Consider the following 17,819-nt stretch of genomic DNA (forward strand, 5'->3'; position numbering starts at 1 on the left):
GCAGTGCTCCACTGCCCTCTGAGGGGTCTTAGCAGCTGGCTTGCCCTCGTAGGGAGCCTTTGCCACTTCCTGTGGCATGCGGGCCTCTGCTCTTTCCGTGCCGTGGGGAGTTTGGGTCCCCTACCGCTCCCCGAAGTCGGTGGTGGATCCTTTAAGGGGCTAAGGGCCCCAACCAGAAAGGCACGTCCAAGTGGCTCCGGAGTGGCAGGGTGGCCTGAACAGTGTCCTTTGCCTGATGCCCAATGGCCTTTCTTGCCCAGTGCCGGGGAGCCGTGCTTCTTCGTTTTCTTTCCAGGTACCAGCAACAGCGAGCGGTGCCGGGGGTGCGCTGCACACCGAGACCGAGGCACTAGCCAAGTCTTGGCAGGACAGCTCAGAAGCTGGACAAAGGGCAGTCTCCAATGAGGAGAGCCTGCAAACGAAAATTTTTACAAATACAACGCTTGTCCTTCACATGTGATTCCCCAAGCACTTGCGGCAGCTGATGTGAGGGTCATTTACAGGCACAGGCTTGTTACAGTCCGCACAGGGCTTAAACCCCGGAGATCGGGGCATGCCATGCCTGGGGCGAAATCCCCGCTGGGATTCTAACTCCCAACTATACTGACCATCTACTTAATGCTAAATACTATAAACTACTATTTACAAAGCCCTAAGGCTTAAAGTCAGAAGAGACGAAACTGCTAGCTCTTGCTATGCAAGGAAAGGCTCTCCAAATAACCAACCTGATATACCGACACATGAGTGCGACACTCAAGGGAGTGCCACTGCTGACCTTACAGATAGTGCTAAGGCAAAAATCTCCGATGACCTACTGCACACACCTAGAATGGAATTGACATGAGCAAGCACTCAAAGAAGAAACAAGCTATTTCCCGGCAATGTCCCAAACTTTGCTTCCCTGCAGCTACTCTAAAAGCCTTCGTTTTAAGATTTATTTGGCAGCTCATCTATTCCTATCCAGCTAACTCACCTTACATAGGAAGTGACCAGCATAATAAGAATTTTGCTCTATGTAATAGGTAGCAAGAAATAACTAAGTAATAAGAGAGCTGTCATCTTACCCTGGGCATTGATCAAAAAGTCTCTGGTCTTGATGGGGGTACAGAGTCTGAATTCCCAAGTGTCTCACTGAACACAGATGTCTTGAATGGTAGCTCCATGCTCTGTGCTATCAGACTGGCTTATTTAATTTTTTAGGGATAGGGCTGGAAATTTACAGTAGATGAAAAAACCTGGCATTTATAACTTGTATTGTGGTATCAACTAGACTCTTCAATCAGATCAGGGCCTCACTGTACTAGGTGATGTGCAGTTATACACTGAGAAGACTATTCCTGCCACAAAGAACTGGCAATCTCACTGAGAGCTTGCAATCTAATTAATATCATCACTAGATCCAGACTTAGAGGCAAACACTGTGCAACTGTCTCTCAAAGCTCTGGCAATGCCTCTCAGTCCGGACCTGCAATACCACAATTTTAAAATATCTCCCTTTGGCAAAACACATGCTAAATGGCATGCTAAGCACATGCTAAATGGCAAAACAAAAGCCATGAATATTCTCTGATGATTATATTTTCACAGTGATATGGATTCCAAAGCATTATATAAACTTTAAACTCTTTCAAAATCCTGCCCAATATTTTATATATGTTATTAGGGCCTCTTAAGCTTTGGGATTTGGACAGACACCCAAAAAGTTTGGATACTTACTTGACCCTAATAAACTTTGCCCCATAAGCACCCACATTCCTATGTCTCCAGACAAACTTCTATCCTCAAAAGGTGTTCCTTGCCTTCAGTTTTCTTGGGTGAAGGAGGAGGAGGAGAGGAAGCCAGTGGGCAGTTATCTCCTCTCAATGGCATCTTTTAGGGGAAGAGGGAAATTATGCGGGCCATCCCTAGAATTTCAGGGGAGGATGGCACATCCATAGCTGCTGGGAATCTTTAGTGGGAATGTCATGCTTGCTTGCTTCCTTCCTTCATAGGGTAAGAATTTGGCTCCCCACTCTCCCAGCCACTTCTGGGAATGGAGGGGTGGAGGAAGTATGGAGCTTCCTCCACCTTTGTGTCCTTTATCTACTACCATCTCTGCAACCCCATCCAGGATTCTCTAGTGGGCATCTCTCGACATATGAAGAGAAGTTCAGATTGTTCTTGGCCTTTCAGTTTCCAGTGTGGAGGAGGATCCTGTGAGAAGAAAGCATCTCCAGTCTCAAAGTGGGAAGGGTTTGGGGGTTTCCTCTCTCCCCAGGTTACTTGTGCATGCTTCCCTTCCCCTGAAATCCCTGTGTCCTGGTCAGCCCTGAGATACCTGAAATGTGTATGAAATAGAGAGACCACCCTGAATTACTCACTAAAACAATAACGTGGAAAGTTGGGATTGTGGACACAGGAGTGGCTTTTGCCAGTGCCATGGTTATTCATAGAATATCAGGGTTGGAAAGGACCTCAGGAGGTCATCTAGTCCAACCCCCTGCTCAAAGCAGGACCAATCCCCAACTAAATCATCCCAGCCAGGGCTTTGTCAAGCCTGACCTCCACTGGGCAGCTGCATAAAAGAAGAACAATCATACTTCCAACCCATTCAACACTACTGCAGACCCTAGTGTTGGGAGGCCAATATTTATTTTTATTTTAAAACCAAGACAGATGCTCTGCACTGCGCTCCAGAATATGGAGAAGACCTGGCCAAAACAGGCCAACTGGAGCATACATGATATAAAAAGGACTCTTTGGCTTGGTTTGCACTCTTAAATGGAATGTCTCACATATTAGTTCAACAAAAATGCTCAAAAAGATACATTTTATTGCTTTACCTTTCTTCTTTCGACCTCTAAAACTGACAAGCTTCATAAGATTTATTGCCTTCTCTTTTTGGTTATAGATTACATTTTTAATTTGACGCATGAAAGTCAACTAAGGTGGGGGGGAGGAGGCATTAATATGTATATTACATGCACAGAAAAAAGTATGTTGAAAAGGCGGTGTGTAGTAAACATTTAAATACAGTAGGCGGGAAAGAGAAATAATGGATCATTCATACTTTCTGCTGAGAATGAAATGATCACTGAATGTATTTGATATTTCTATGCCTACTGATAAACCCTTGGATTATGACATAACTACAAAGTAACTACAAAGTAACTACAAAGAACTGACTGCCCTGAGAAAAGATGAAACACCTTGTTTTGCTTAACTACTCCTGAAAAGAAAACAAACTGCATTACCGATACAGCTGTATTTGTTCTTATGACAGCGTTGGCTTCTTTATCTGATTTCAACAAGTCTGAACTTTTAATGGGGACAATTTAATTATTCTCCCAATGTAGAGGATTTTTATGATGCCACCAAAATGCATAGGTATCTAGATCACAAAAGCCAGCACTATAAATGGCACCTTTGTTGCCAGACACAGCAGAGAGACCAAGCTTAAGATAGCTCAGTCTCCAAGCCTATCTTCTTATCCCTAGAGATAATCCTTTTAGGTCAGGACTGATGCAGTAATCAGCAGGGGAAGTTTATGCTGCTTTTCTAACATGATGCTTCCATTCTGTAGAGTACAGGACTTCAGTCTCCAGTGCTGTCAATTACAGACACGCCTTGCTGCTACAAGGAGTGAGTGGTTTGCGTTCCAGGTGGAACTGGAGTCCCTGCTGAAGTAAGACAGCCTCTGCACCATCCTTTATTAAGGAAGAAATTCTGGTTTAGCAGAGTTGAACAAAACTTAACTGAACCACCAAGTCATGTATATGCACAGGCCTGAAGTTTTCTTAATGCTGTAATATTTTTCTTCCTCACTTTGTTTCCTTCCATGTCTCATCATATCCTAAATTTATTGTACTATAAAGCACCTAGCATGTTTTTGGATGCTGTAATAATAGTAATCTAACTTTTATAGTTGATTGCAGCCATTATCTCATGAAAACAAGTTATACAAAAAATATTGTATGTAAAATAAATCTCATAGCATTTTGGCCTTATTGCAAATTTAGTTTTCTACAATTTCAAGTCTGAGGGACCTATATTTGAGTGTTTGCAGGGGAAGAGCCATTTTAGGTTTACTGAGTTGGGGGGGGGGGGCAAACAGGCACAGAACTCTCTTGGTTTATAAGAATTCTGTAGGATATAGTATTTGGGGGAAGATCTCAGGGAAGGAACATTAACTATCTTGTCTTCATGTCTTTGAAGGGAAAGATGTCAGCCGTCAAATTTTGCAACTTGCTATCTCAACTAAAGGAGGTGATGACCACTAGGAATACAAGTATAAAGATTAAGGAGGACAAGTCAATCAGTTCTTGATCTCTATATGTATTACAATTGAAGTTCAGCATGACAGGCACTTGTCACTTTAGCAAGCAGAGTCTCCTAGTAATTTAGCTAGTTAGAATCTGAGTAACAGCCTAATCTTAACCAATAAAAGTAGCTAAACCTGAAGAAAGTTTCTTAATGCTTAGTCTGTGAAGGCTTATTATGTTTTACGTGGATTACAGTTATCACTTATGAAACAGCATTAGTTTGTTCTAACATTTTTACACACCTTGAGAGAAAGTTTTCAACTTTACGAAATCTGTAATCTTCCAAAATATGGAAGCTAGAGAATTTAAATTTCTCTAGAACAGCAATAAGGGAATTTGCTGTGGACTACTCATTACAAGTTGTGATCAGATATCAGATTTAACATTGTACTGGAACTAACTTTGTCCTTAGGTCAACTGTAAGCCTCAAGTCAAACAACTCCTGAAAAAACTACTCTGGATCAGATATGGGGGGACAGTTTGAAATCAAATACCAAGCAGTAAACAGATTAATAATAGTTTACTTAATAGGCTTAATTCATACCCAATCTGCAATCCAAATTATTGTGATTGGTTTTTGGTCTTTATACCCATTTCACCAAGAGTAATTAACAATTTTTTGGAAGGATTTGCGAACTGGTTCACTGAGGAAAAACTCCTTGCAAATAACGTCCTTCATGACAGAAATCGTAAGGGTTCATTGTGAGGAATTCTGAGAAATCATTTGTCATCCTGTGAAAGGACTTCTAAATAAAACAGACCCCATAACTAAGAAAACACATGAGGATAAATGAACATACTGATATTCTTACCTGAATATGAATCAGGCATTCTTTTGTGCCTTTCCCCCCAAAAGATAATCATAACATATTTCTCTTAAGTTAGTGTTTGCAACTAATTTTTATCCTGTTGCTTCATTATCAATTAAAAACTTGCAAAATCAGGAGAAGGCACTGAGGCTCCTGTAGCGATTTCCCTTTCAGGAGCTATGACGGAACTATTGTAATTTAGAGAAGTGTAAAGGAGGCTCTGTCATTTGCTGAGTTATCGGGGATACTGGTGAAGATGCACTGTGCCAGTAGCAATGTGGCATTTGACGAGTTTTCAACAATGCCAGTACAAGTAATATCAGCGTATGAAGCTGTACCAACATTGGAACACCAATCCTGTATTATATGTCATCTGCCAAGATGATATTAATCTAAAGAAGGGTGGTATATTATAATAATAAATAATAACAACTAATTTAATCTGTTTTACAAAGCCCCTTACAACATTCACAAATTGATTTTATAAATTAAAACACACACACACACATCTCACTTCACTTCACTATCAATGAGGTAGAAGATACCAGTAATTTAACAGCATTCAACAACTCTTCGCTTCAGTAAAGCAAAAAATATCTTTAAGGTGTTTTTGTGTAGGAAGAATGAAATTAGCCAATTGGAAATAATTAAAAGTCACAATAACACCCCTTCCAATACTTGTGAAAGATCTGGAATCTGTAGTGACCTGAAGTGGTAAAGACCAGGTTTTACACCTCATCTGATAGATGGCACCTCCAGCAGCACAATGCACTATAAACTTAACAATCGCTTACAGGGAAAAGTGTCACCTTCTGTTTCACCAACACCAAATTCATAGATTCAAAGGCCAATAGGGACTATTGTGATCATCTAGTCTGACCTCCTGTATAACAAAGAGCATAGAACTTCTCCAAAATAATTCCTAGAGCATATTTGTTAGAAAAACACGCAATCTCGATTTAAAAATTAAACTGTTCCAATTGTTAATTAAAATTTAAAAATTATGCCTTATTTTTAGTCTGAATTTGTCTAGCTTCAACTTCTAGCCACAAGATTGTATAATACCTTTGTCTGCTAGATTGAAGAACCCATTATTAAATAAAAAGAACAGGAGTACTTGTGGCACCTTAGAGACTAACAAATTTATTAGAGCATAAGCTTTCGTGGACTACAGCCCACTTCTTATGCATCCGAAGAAGTGGGCTGTAGTCCACGAAAGCTTATGCTCTAATAAATTTGTTAGTCTCTAAGGTGCCACAAGTACTCCTGTTCTTTTTGCGGATACAGACTAACACGGCTGCTACTCTGAAACATGCCATTATTAAATATTTGTTTCCCATGTAAATACTTATAGACTGTAATTAAGTCACCCCTTAACATTCTCTTTGTTAAGCTAAATAGATTGAACTCTCTGGATCTATCACTATAAGGCATCTTGCATCATCTTTTGTTCTATTGAGGTTCTCACATCATACCACCATTCTAGCTGAACACCCATCCAAATACCAATCAGTCCTCAACCTGCCTAATTCAAGAGATGTGATGAGATCATTGCCCGAAGTGGAATGGAAGAAGTTCAAGCTTATAAATCAAATCATAGACTCATTTGTACGTGCCAGGGTATATCCAGAATAAGATCCCAAGACAAACTTTGCCTCCTTTATGGAGTTTGATTAATGTTGCACAGAAGTCTGAGCAGCATCCCCACTTGCTACCTGAACACAAAAAGTGAAGAAAATATTTTTATGTAGCAGCCTATAGGAGAAGGAAAAAATAGTTCAGCCAAGAACATAATTGGTCTGGCTGACAATTACAATAATCATAGGTAAGATGAACATGTAATTCACGAAAGCAATTGAGGATGTGATTCCAGCTGTTAAAACTGGGTGCGAATGTTCCATTAAAATATTTGTAATTAGTATTAGCACCTCAGTACAAATGTATTAAATGACAATTCACTTGCCAAGGAAAACATTTTCTTAGTTAATCTGTTGTAACTGCCCATGGACCAACATTATTCGGCACAAAACATTTAAGGGCCATTGAAAGCAATGGGAATCTTTCCTAAATCTCCAGAACAGGTGAAAGTGTTTAATAAATCAATACATTAATCCGACTGTTGCACCCCACTCATATGTAACATAAGCCCCAAACACTTGGCAACACCTCTATTCCAATTGCTAGATAGGCAAAACAATGTGATATTTTATAAATAATATTAGACCATATAAATAGTAAGTAAAAGTTGCAGTTTATGGGGCAAATTTTACTACTATTAATGTGCAAAGAATAAGATGTGCTCTTTAATATTGTCTGTTGATTTCAGTTCTTCCCATCAAGTCCCAGGCACAGCTAGATGCCTCAAAGTTAGCAACATTTCTAACAAAGTAAAACTAGAGGTCTTATTTGTTGTGAATAATTTCTCCAACAAATTTTGCCACTTGCCAAATAAATTATTCACAAATACATTTTATTATTGAATTAGCTCTAACAACAAGCTGTTTAATTTAAGTCCAGGTAAAATCTTAAAAGGCTCCTGCAGCCTAAAACAGTTCAGCATTTACTTTGGAAGTTAGTGTGTACAAAAGAACAAACATAACAAAAAAACCTATTTCATGCTAGATTTTTTATTATACACAATATAGAATATTAATTATATGTTACCATTCAATCAATCTTTCATGTTTTCATTTATTTTGCTTAACTGAATGGTTTTCAATTTTTCACAAATAAGTGAACAGGCATTAAATTATCTAGGTAGAAGAGGTATTTATGCACCATACTTTAAATAGTCACATAACAGATCTATATTAATTCAGTCAATAGATTCACAGGGATAGAGTTCATTGAATTCACTATGACAATAATGGAGTATGAAAAAGTCAACTTACTGTTGCATGTGATATGGTAAGAATTCCATTTTTGACAGTGCACTTTCTTCTCTGCCATACTTTCCTTAGCCTAAACAATAACAGGACAATATATCAAGAACCAAGAATAATTACTGCTCTTTTTAGTATGCCTGTACAACAAACTTGGAGGACAAACAGAAGTTAAAGAAATAAACACGTTTATTATTGTTTAAATTTTAAATAGATTAGCAAGCCAACACACTCTCCAGCAAACCAACTGATTTAGGTAACATTTTCAAAAGTGCTTAATTCCCCCATTTTCAAAAGAGTCTTCAGCCCTTAGGAGCTCAAGTACAACTGATTTTCAATTAAACTTAGGTGCCTAAGTACCTAAATCACTTTTAAAAATTTTATCACTACTCTTTATGCTTTACTACATTAACTGCATTAGTTTCATAGATATAAGCTTTTAAATAAAACGAACACCTAATTTCACTTTTCTGACCAGGTGAGCAGAATTCTTCATGTAAAATAATAAAAAAGTGACATCATCCAAAGCTTATTTGGCTTAATTGAAATTTTTCATTTATGTCTTCACTTTTTAAAACAAACAAAAAAACAATTTTTACACTATATCCACCACAAAGTTAACAATTCATGTCCCTGATTTATCTGACTGAAAGGTCATAAATTAAATTCTCTTTGAAAAAGGTGTTTGTACATTAAAAGGCTTATCACTCTGTCTGATCATTCATGTAGTCCGCATGCTTCTAAGCCTATACAGTACTTTAAACTGATTAAAATAGAACTACAGTAGGATTCTAATCAATGTTTTTAGGATTTCTCTGAGTTAAATTCTCATTTCAATAGATTATGCTTATATGAATTCTATTCTCCAACTCTTCCTCATCTCTTATATGGGATGGGGAGCAGGAAAAACCTCCACTCTAGTAGCAATTAAGGCTTATGCAGTTTTGATGCTGTGCATTTAATATTTTTCAGAGACAGAAAACAATTATTTGAATTTGTTCCACGAAGGTTCAAAGTAGAAAACTGGATCCTCTCCCATCAAGACATTTCTGTATAAAAGCTGTGTTAGCTGGCTATCTTCACTCTATGTTCCCTGAAGAAGAGATGCTGTTCAGCTTCTACTTTTTTCAGTACTGAGGCTTTTATTTTTATTCATACCTTAAATCACTATCTAGAAGAGGAAAACCAAGTGGTCCCTGAACTTTTATCAGCACCAATATCTCATTCAAGAGCACTGGGACAGTATTACAGACTTTCCTACCTGCTTTTATCTACATTGCTCTCACTTGATTGATATAGGAGGACTTGTGGCACCTTAGAGACTAACAAATTTATTAGAGCATAAGCTTTCGTGGACTACAGCCCACTTCTTCGGATGCATATAGAATGGAACATATATTGAGGAGATATATATACACACATACAGAGAGCATAAACAGGTGGGAGTTGTCTTACCACCTCTGAGAGGCCAATTAATTAAGAGAAAAAAAAAAAAAAAAAAAAAAACTTTTGAAGTGATAATCAAGCTAGCCCAGTACAGACAGACAGTTAGATAACAAGTGTGTTAGATAACATGCTTCATGATAACACTTGTTATCTGTCTGTCTGTACTGGGCTAGCTTGATTATCACTTCAAAAGTTTTTTTTTTTTTTTCTCTTAATTAATTGGCCTCTCAGAGGTGGTAAGACAACTCCCACGTGTTTATGCTCTCTGTATGTGTGTATATATATCTCCTCAATATATGTTCCATTCTATATGCATCCGAAGAAGTGGGCTGTAGTCCACGAAAGCTTATGCTCTAATAAATTTGTTAGTCTCTAAGGTGCCACAAGTCCTCCTGTTCTTCTTTTTGCGGATACAGACTAACACGGCTGCTACTCTGAAACCTTTGATTGATATAAGTTCTGTTCCTGCCGTGCTATTAGATTAAGAGGGAGTAAATGCACTACAGACTGGACTGGTCTTTTAATGACTTCACCTCTCTAATACCTAGGGCACCAACGTACGTTATCTTTGGGAAGAAGGCTGGCATCTACAGACAGAAAACACTGGCAATAAAGAATTTGGATTATGATTTCTAACATTTTGCATGACCACACAATGTTTAATTTTTTCAATGAATAAATTACATTAATAGTTAATTCTGGCCTGTCTTCCCATTCCTCACCCTATCTTCACAGCTAATACAAAAATTGTTAAAGAGGTGACATTGCTATAATCTGTTTTATATAATTTATGTACGTTGAAGAAGACAGCAATGTCTAAAAATTTTGGAGCATGAAAAAGAAAAAGAATTATTGGTTGACAGATCACACACACACAGTGGCTGTGCCTTTTTTGTCACCACAGAAACAAAATAAGTGAAGCTAACAAAAGAACCACAAAGATGAAATGTAGGTAACAAAATGAAGGCAGACTGTTCTTTCATAATAATAAAATCTTAAAACCTTAGTGCTAGAAGGTTTACTTTTCTGATGCCCTAGCACTGAAAATGACTCAAGTTGTTAAAAAACCTTCACATTGCAGGTCTGACAATTTTTCAGATTTCAAATGTTAAAGTTTGGATTTTTTTCTAACTCAAAAAGGTTTGGTTAAAATATTACTCATGTCTGTAGAAAAGTGCAGTTATCTTCTTACAGCTGGTTTAATAACCTATGTGAAATGACTGGTGATATCAGATTAGTTAAAAGCAACAGAGGGTCCTGTGGCACCTTTGAGACTAACAGAAGTACTGGGAGCATAAGCTTTCATGGGTAAGAACCTCACTTCTTCAGAGGTTCTTACCCACGAAAGCTTATGCTCCCAGTACTTCTGTTAGCCTCAAAGGTGCCACAGGACCCTCTGTTGCTTTTTACAGATTCAGACTAACACGGCTACCCCTCTGATACAGATTAGTTAAGGATTTTAAAACTACAAAGCCTTTTTTTTTAAATTGCTTTATTTGTAGATATTAATGATACTTAGAAAATAAGATATGCATGAAACCTGTATGTAAGATTCTGCAAGAAATTCCAGTTTATAGTTTAATAAACATTTTTAGTAACTTAACAATACAAAGAGAGCCTCTTTAAGGTCTTGGCATAGGGAAAAGAGTTAAGGTTACATTTTTAAAGTTACATATGCATTTCCTGATCTTTGAGTGCTTTATTTTTTCATCCTTAATGCTATATTCAAATTTATTGAAGTAATAACTTTTCTGGTAAATAAAATATAAATATTACAAATTAAAGCTCTGAACCTAGCAAACACTTGCTCATTTGTATATGCCCTCCATTAGCTGGCCAACTGAAGCCCATGAAACATCTCTAGTGAGTACAGGCTTGCAGGTTCGGCCTATAAACTACTATAATTCTTTCCATTTTCTACAGATACACAATTTATATTCTATTTTATAGTTAATGCAGTGAGCCTGAAAATAAGAATTTCAAATCAAACATTTATAAACCAAAATGTTCAATTTTTAACCATTGTATTTTTATTTATAAACGGTAACATTTTCTGAAGTGCCTCACTGACTTAAGAGCGTAAGTCCCATTTTAAAATTGAGCAGCTCTCAGAGAGAGTTAGATCCTAAGGACCTAAATCATTTTTGAAACACAGACTTAGACTCTTACGTTTCTAAGGTGCTTTTGAAAACTTTACTCAAATGGCCCAAAGGAGCATGGCTCAAAAAGGGTTAAAATTGTGTATATAGTGAATTGAGAAGTATCTGAATCTAGTAGTTTATGTTCAAATGTAGAAATTCTGGATTTTCAAGAACACTAAATGATATCAAATGGGGTAAGTAAACAACATCTTCTGCACATCCAATGGGACGAGTAGTAAAAATTTAACACTGAAGTTAATCACAGTTTTACATATCTCCATGAAGCGTGATTCAGATGTTTCTATGTTACACACCACATGGGGAGCTTATGAATTGATATACCAAACAACACTGACTTTTTATCTCTGAATAGTTTTCATAAATTCTAAGTTTTAACAATGTCTAAAAAGAAAATAAGCACTTCACAAATGAGATATGCAAGCATTCTAATCAGTAAATTAAGATAATTCTTTTAATCATGTATGTTATTAAAATTTACAAGCTCAAAAAAATCAGTGCATGTATTATATACTCCAACTACATACCCATCACTCTTCTTTAAGAGATAACCCTTCTTCTCACTTCCATACTCTTTATTTCCCTGAAGTTGATGCATACTGTATCCTCCTTGCCTGCTCTGGGAATCCTATAGAAGGGGAAAAAAACATTAAAAAAAAACTTTAATGTATGTAATAAGATCTCACACTGATTGTAGTTTACTTCTCCTTCCCTACCTCCCCCCCACTTTATGTAATAACAGATTTTTTCAAACAAGGAATCCCAACTAAGAAGTTTAATAACTAGTTATGGACTCTTACATTACTTCATCATGCATTTATTGTATATCCAAAACTCCGAATTTTGAGTATACAAAGAATGCAGGTGTGTGTCCCAAGGTAATGAAGGAATTTAAAAGGCTCATCATAAATTGCTAAAGGAAAGCAAGTAAGTTTTACATGCACAATTATATATGAAACAACACCACTAATTACCCTCAATTTTAATTAAGTTTAAAAATACACATGGTGTACATATTTGTTAATAAATGGAATCTTCCCAAATAAATTAAAAAAAAAAAAACCTAATGAAAGAAACAAGTAGGGTGATAAAAATGTCATCAAATTCACTAGAAAAACAAAGGCTTATTAAAACATTGACTTACTCTCCTAGCCTTCGATCAGGAAAGGCAAAAGCAACATAGGAAAGAAAAAGCAAAGAATTTAAAAAGAGAATTAATTTTGGAAAATAACGTGCTCCTGAACATATATTCTGCAGCTTCCACATTTAAAAAGTCAATCAGCAGTCATTCTTGCAAATGGCACTAATTAGTAGGAAGAAACAACACAGTTCTTTGTTTAGACACTTATTAGCCTTTGCTTGCTAAGTAACATTAGAGCATGGTAAAATAAGTACATGTTTCTTTTAGTGGTTTGAAATTAAAATATCTTTTAATATTGAACTGGAACATGGAAGGATACCAATAACATTGTTGTATGCAGTGTTGTTGTAGCCATGTGTCCCAGGATATTAGAGAGACAAGATGGATGAGGTAATATCTTTTATTGGACCAACTTCTGTTGGTAAGAGAGATAAGCTTTCTAGATACATAGAGCTCTTCCTCAAGTCAGTTTCACAGTTAAATACAAGGTTGAACAGATAGCACATATTCTAAGGAACCGTTCAAGGTGAAGTGGCTCTTTAACACCCCTGTAGTCAGGACAAAAAGGGGTGTGCTGCTGGTAGACCAGCTCTTGCCAAGGCTGCAAGTATCAGCTGAGCACTGACAAATTCATAACTGGAAACCAGACCAGTTTACCCGTATGTTAGTATTGTTCAACATAGGTGTTAGACTTGTAAGGATATATTTAGGGTTTAGACTCTATAAAATGGTTGTAAGTTGCTTGTAATGTCTGTATCCCATGCTATAAGGCAATACAAAAGTTTTGTTCTATAACTGTAAAAATGCCTGCTCTGAACTTGTGAACTCAGACAGGAGAAGTGTTTCCCTTGTCCATCAAGGAGGACTAGCAAAACTAGGCAATTGTGAAGCATCACAATACAAAGATTTGGCTAATGGCCCCCTCACATCCATAAAGGTGCAACGGGCAAGGAAGCTCATCTCATCAACATGAATTCTGAAAGACGAAAATAAAGATAGCTGACATGAAAATTCTTCAACTCTTTGCTGTTTGGACTCTCAGAGGGCTGAAGCTAGGAAACAAAAAGCAGATATCTCCAGGATCAACCTGGGTTAGCCCTAAAAGACATTCAGTGCTGACAGATTACTATATCTCTGTCACCTTTTGGAACCATAGACTGTAACTCATTTGTATTACATGTTGCCTACTTTAACCTGTAAATAACTCTTGTCATTTCTTTTTTCTAGCTAATAAATCCTTATTTAGGAGTTTACTATAGGATTGGCTACAAGTGTTGTCTTTGGTGTGGGATCTAAGATACAAATTTACCTGTGGTAAGTGACTGGTCTCCTGGGACTGGGAGCAACCTGAATATTTTATGATCTTTGGTGCAAGTGACCATTTATCACTAAGTACAGCTTGCTTGGGTGGCAAGATAGTGCACCAGGGGACTGTCTGTGACTCCATGGTAAGACTGTTAAAGGAGTTCACATTTGTTATTGAGTTGGTGAAATCTAATTCTAGAACATACCCCCAGTTTGGGGTGTCAGCCCTGGTTTTTGACAGTCTGCCCTGAGGTTGACACTCACGGTCGTGCGCCACTCCAACACAATGATGGGGGGGTTAGCGGGTTACAGCTTCTTGTAGTAAGCCATAAATCCAATGTCTTTATTAAGAACATGATTTTTAGTGTCTAGCAAAGTTACGAATTTGAAACCAGACAATCACTATGCTCTCAAATGAACTCACACAGGAGAATGATAAAAGACAAAAACCCCATATCACCTATGGGTGAACACTTTTCACAAAGCAATCACTCTATATCTGACCTATCAGTCCTCATCCTCAAAGGAAACCTGCAAACACTTTCAAAAGAGGAGTCTGGGAGCTTAAATTCATAACTTTGGCAGGGGGAAGAGGGCGTCTAATGTCAAGGTGTCCCCCTCCCCCCTGTTCCTGGCCCCTGCTTACCCCATCTCCATAGAGCAGGGGGGAGACACTACAGGGCTCAGGATGGCGGGAGCTTGCTGGCATCAGGGGCTGTCTCAACTTGCCGATCTACTTAAAAAGGCAATGCACTTAGAGTGGGGTCAGTGTACTTAAAGGGGCAATGCACATCTCTCTCTCTCTCTCATACACAGGTGAGAGTCTCTGTCTGCCATGCTGTCTCCCCTCCCTCCATTTGTGCTGCCTTGAGAGTGTGAGGCTACATTAACAACAATATGTTAACCCTTGCGGGCTCAGCTATTCTAGTTCATCAATTAGCAGTAAGGCATTCCCTGGGAAATATCCCACCCTCTGACTTCACCACCTCAACCAAGCTTCACAATCATCATTGCTGTGTACAGTATTAAATTGTTTGTTTAAAACTTATACTGTGTGTATACACATATCTATATATATATATATATATCTTGTCTGATGAAAAAAAATTCCCTGGAACCTAACCCCCCCCTATTTACATTAATTCTTATGGGGAAATTGGGTTCGCTTAACATCGTTTCGCTTATTTTTCAGGAACATAACTACAATGTTAAGCGAGTTACTGTATTTTATTGGAAATTTTCTTCATAGATGCAGTAATGCAAATTCTAGTGCATTTGAGGCCTATAAAATAGATTGAGGAATAGATGATTCTGCAGCAGAGCAATGTCAAGAGACACTGTCGGTAAACTGAAATCTACAAATCTTTTTATTTCCATAGAACATCTCAGCTTCACTTAAGTAGTTATTAGGGATTGAGGAACTTGGAAAAAAACATCCTTGTCTTACAAAATTTTTTAAATGATTTCAAAACACCATTTGGGTGTCAATATCTATTCAAACAGAACTTTTTTCCCTGAAAACAATTTATACTTTCATTATAGTAAATGCCTCCCCTGAGCTCTCTGAATATTTGAGAATAATGACCTTCCTCCTTTTACTTTACCAAAATTTAATTTTAAAAGTGTGTTTATCTTTTATTTAAGTCTGAGGGCTTGACTCATGGTACCTGCAACTGGAATAACTAAATCAGTTTTAATTTACATTTTAGTTAGTTATTTTGTGTGGGAAACATACTTTAGAATAAAAGTGCTATATTTCAATGGAACTTGTATTCATTTTTTGCCAACTTAAATTTCACTGAAATAAGACAAATTTAGTCAGAAATAAAAGTGTGCACACAAAAACATGCAATGAAATACCAAAAGGTGTGAATTTACAGCTGATTGAGCTATTCTGGTTGCAGTTAGCACGTAAACAAGACCTTAGGGAACATTTTGGGTGAAATACTGATCTTACTGAAGTCAATGGGAGTTTTCCTATTGACTTCAATTGGACCAGGAGTTCACCAATTGTATGTGTGGAATGCTCTCTCTAGTGGATTATCCTTTCGATCCATTGTCTATGTTTCATAATCCTTTTGTTTACAAAAAACATGTATGAATTCTGGGTGTTAAACATGCAATACCCAGTGACTCTATTATAAGGAATACATACAGGAGCGCAAGTTGCATTTTTAAGTAAGCCTCTCAGAGTTTTGAAAACCGTCTTGAAGATAATGGCTCCTAGCACGCTATAAATTCAGAAAGGTAGTCCATATTTATTTTTTATATCTCAGTAGGATTACTAATGCTATGAAATTATGAAAACAACACTGAGCTGTTTCAAATTAACTGACAAACAACTTTAAAACTGGCATACTAAAACACATGATTATGTATATTTCAGGAATGAATTACTATGCTCTGTTAACATGTTGGGATTCTGATGTCAAATGTTCCTATATCTTTTATTAGGGACAGAACTTAAAATAAAACAAGAATAAATATTTCTGTTTCTAGATTTCTTGATAAAATTATTTTAAAATTGATGAACATTTTCCGTTAATCCACTTCTGTTAATGAAGCCAACAATTCTAAAATAACACTTAAAATGTGTTAAGTATGAAGATGTGGAAAAGAATGACTGTCTTTTAATAATTTACAAAAATACTAAATTATGAATGTACATCTGACTTTAAATAAACCCTCTGAGAAGTCATATCACAATCTACAGACATCAGCTAAAGAATTTCAGTGTGCTACCTACAAAATTAACAATATAAAGTATATCAAAAATGGTCATTTGTTCTGGTTACCAATGTCCGCTATTTAACATTAGCAATACTGCCCAATTATAGGATCCCCACCAAGGCATTAATCTTCATAAGTATCTTATTAGAGAATGGGGGGTGCTCATGTATTCAATTACAAAATCATCTGCTCAATCCACTGATCACCATTTTTAGTACCCTATGTTTAAGAACAAAAGAAGATTATTTGATAGAGTTTTGCATTTTTTTAAACTACTAAAACTGAATCATGTTCTTCACTGTTTTGGAGAAAATATGATCAACACTTCTGCATTTGATTTCCCTCAGGTTATTTTTAATTTTATACATCTATATACCAGCTGATGTTTAGATTTAGACTGAGCAGCCAATGAGGTACAACACTAGTAGCCAGCAAGGCTTTGTATTACACTGGCTACCAGCATGGTACATAACTGGTTACTCCAGAGATGGAGAGCTTTAAAAACACTACAGTAGAGTGCAATATAAGGGCTATACTATAACTATATTAAGTAACTGAAATAATTGATCATAAAAAAGACAGAAAACTTCAGATTCCTAATGTTATTTTCACTGTGTGTGTCAATTAAATATTAAATATTTCACATTCTTAATATAGTTAGATGGGGGATGGATATTTGTTATTTTTGGCCCTTAATAACATTAATTTAAAATTTACTAAGCAGACCCTCTGCTCAAATTGTAATTAGAACGCTTTCTCTGCAACTAAGAATACAAAACATGACTTTAAGAAATCATAGAAGGAAGGCATATTTATTTGCATGGGGTTTAAGAACATGGTTGGGTCAGGTGACCCTGTTAGGAGTAACCGCCATATAGACCAAACTTCATTATATATATGTCCTGCTGCTGTTATCAAGATGTGAGATGAGGAGGATCTGGACCAGCCTTATCAGTAAACATTTTCTTTTGAAAAAATAAAGTTTTTATTTTAAAAACGGGTTTATATTCTTTCCCATCTTTAGTACTATAGCTATCACAAAATAA

The 17,819-nt window shown here is 36.8% G+C and overlaps 1 protein-coding gene across 11 annotated transcripts in view; it reads right to left on the reverse strand.

The window, feature by feature from the left end:
• ASAP1 (ArfGAP with SH3 domain, ankyrin repeat and PH domain 1) overlaps positions 1-17,819 on the reverse strand; it is a 337,309-nt gene that overhangs the window by 92,885 nt on the left and 226,605 nt on the right. For all 11 annotated transcript variants that reach the window (XR_010599012.1, XM_065586133.1, XM_065586130.1 and 8 more), the window contains 2 exons: positions 12,125-12,225; positions 8,002-8,071 (listed from right to left, as the gene is read on the reverse strand). Coding sequence is in view for 10 of the 11 variants with exons in the window: in XM_065586133.1 (XP_065442205.1) it covers positions 8,002-8,071; positions 12,125-12,225 (171 nt within the window). In the remaining variant the exon portion in view is untranslated. The remainder of the gene's footprint in view (positions 1-8,001; positions 8,072-12,124; positions 12,226-17,819) is intronic.

The sequence above is a fragment of the Chrysemys picta genome, chromosome 2 (genome assembly GCF_011386835.1).
Source record: "Chrysemys picta bellii isolate R12L10 chromosome 2, ASM1138683v2, whole genome shotgun sequence".
Taxonomy (NCBI): Eukaryota; Metazoa; Chordata; order Testudines; family Emydidae; genus Chrysemys; species Chrysemys picta.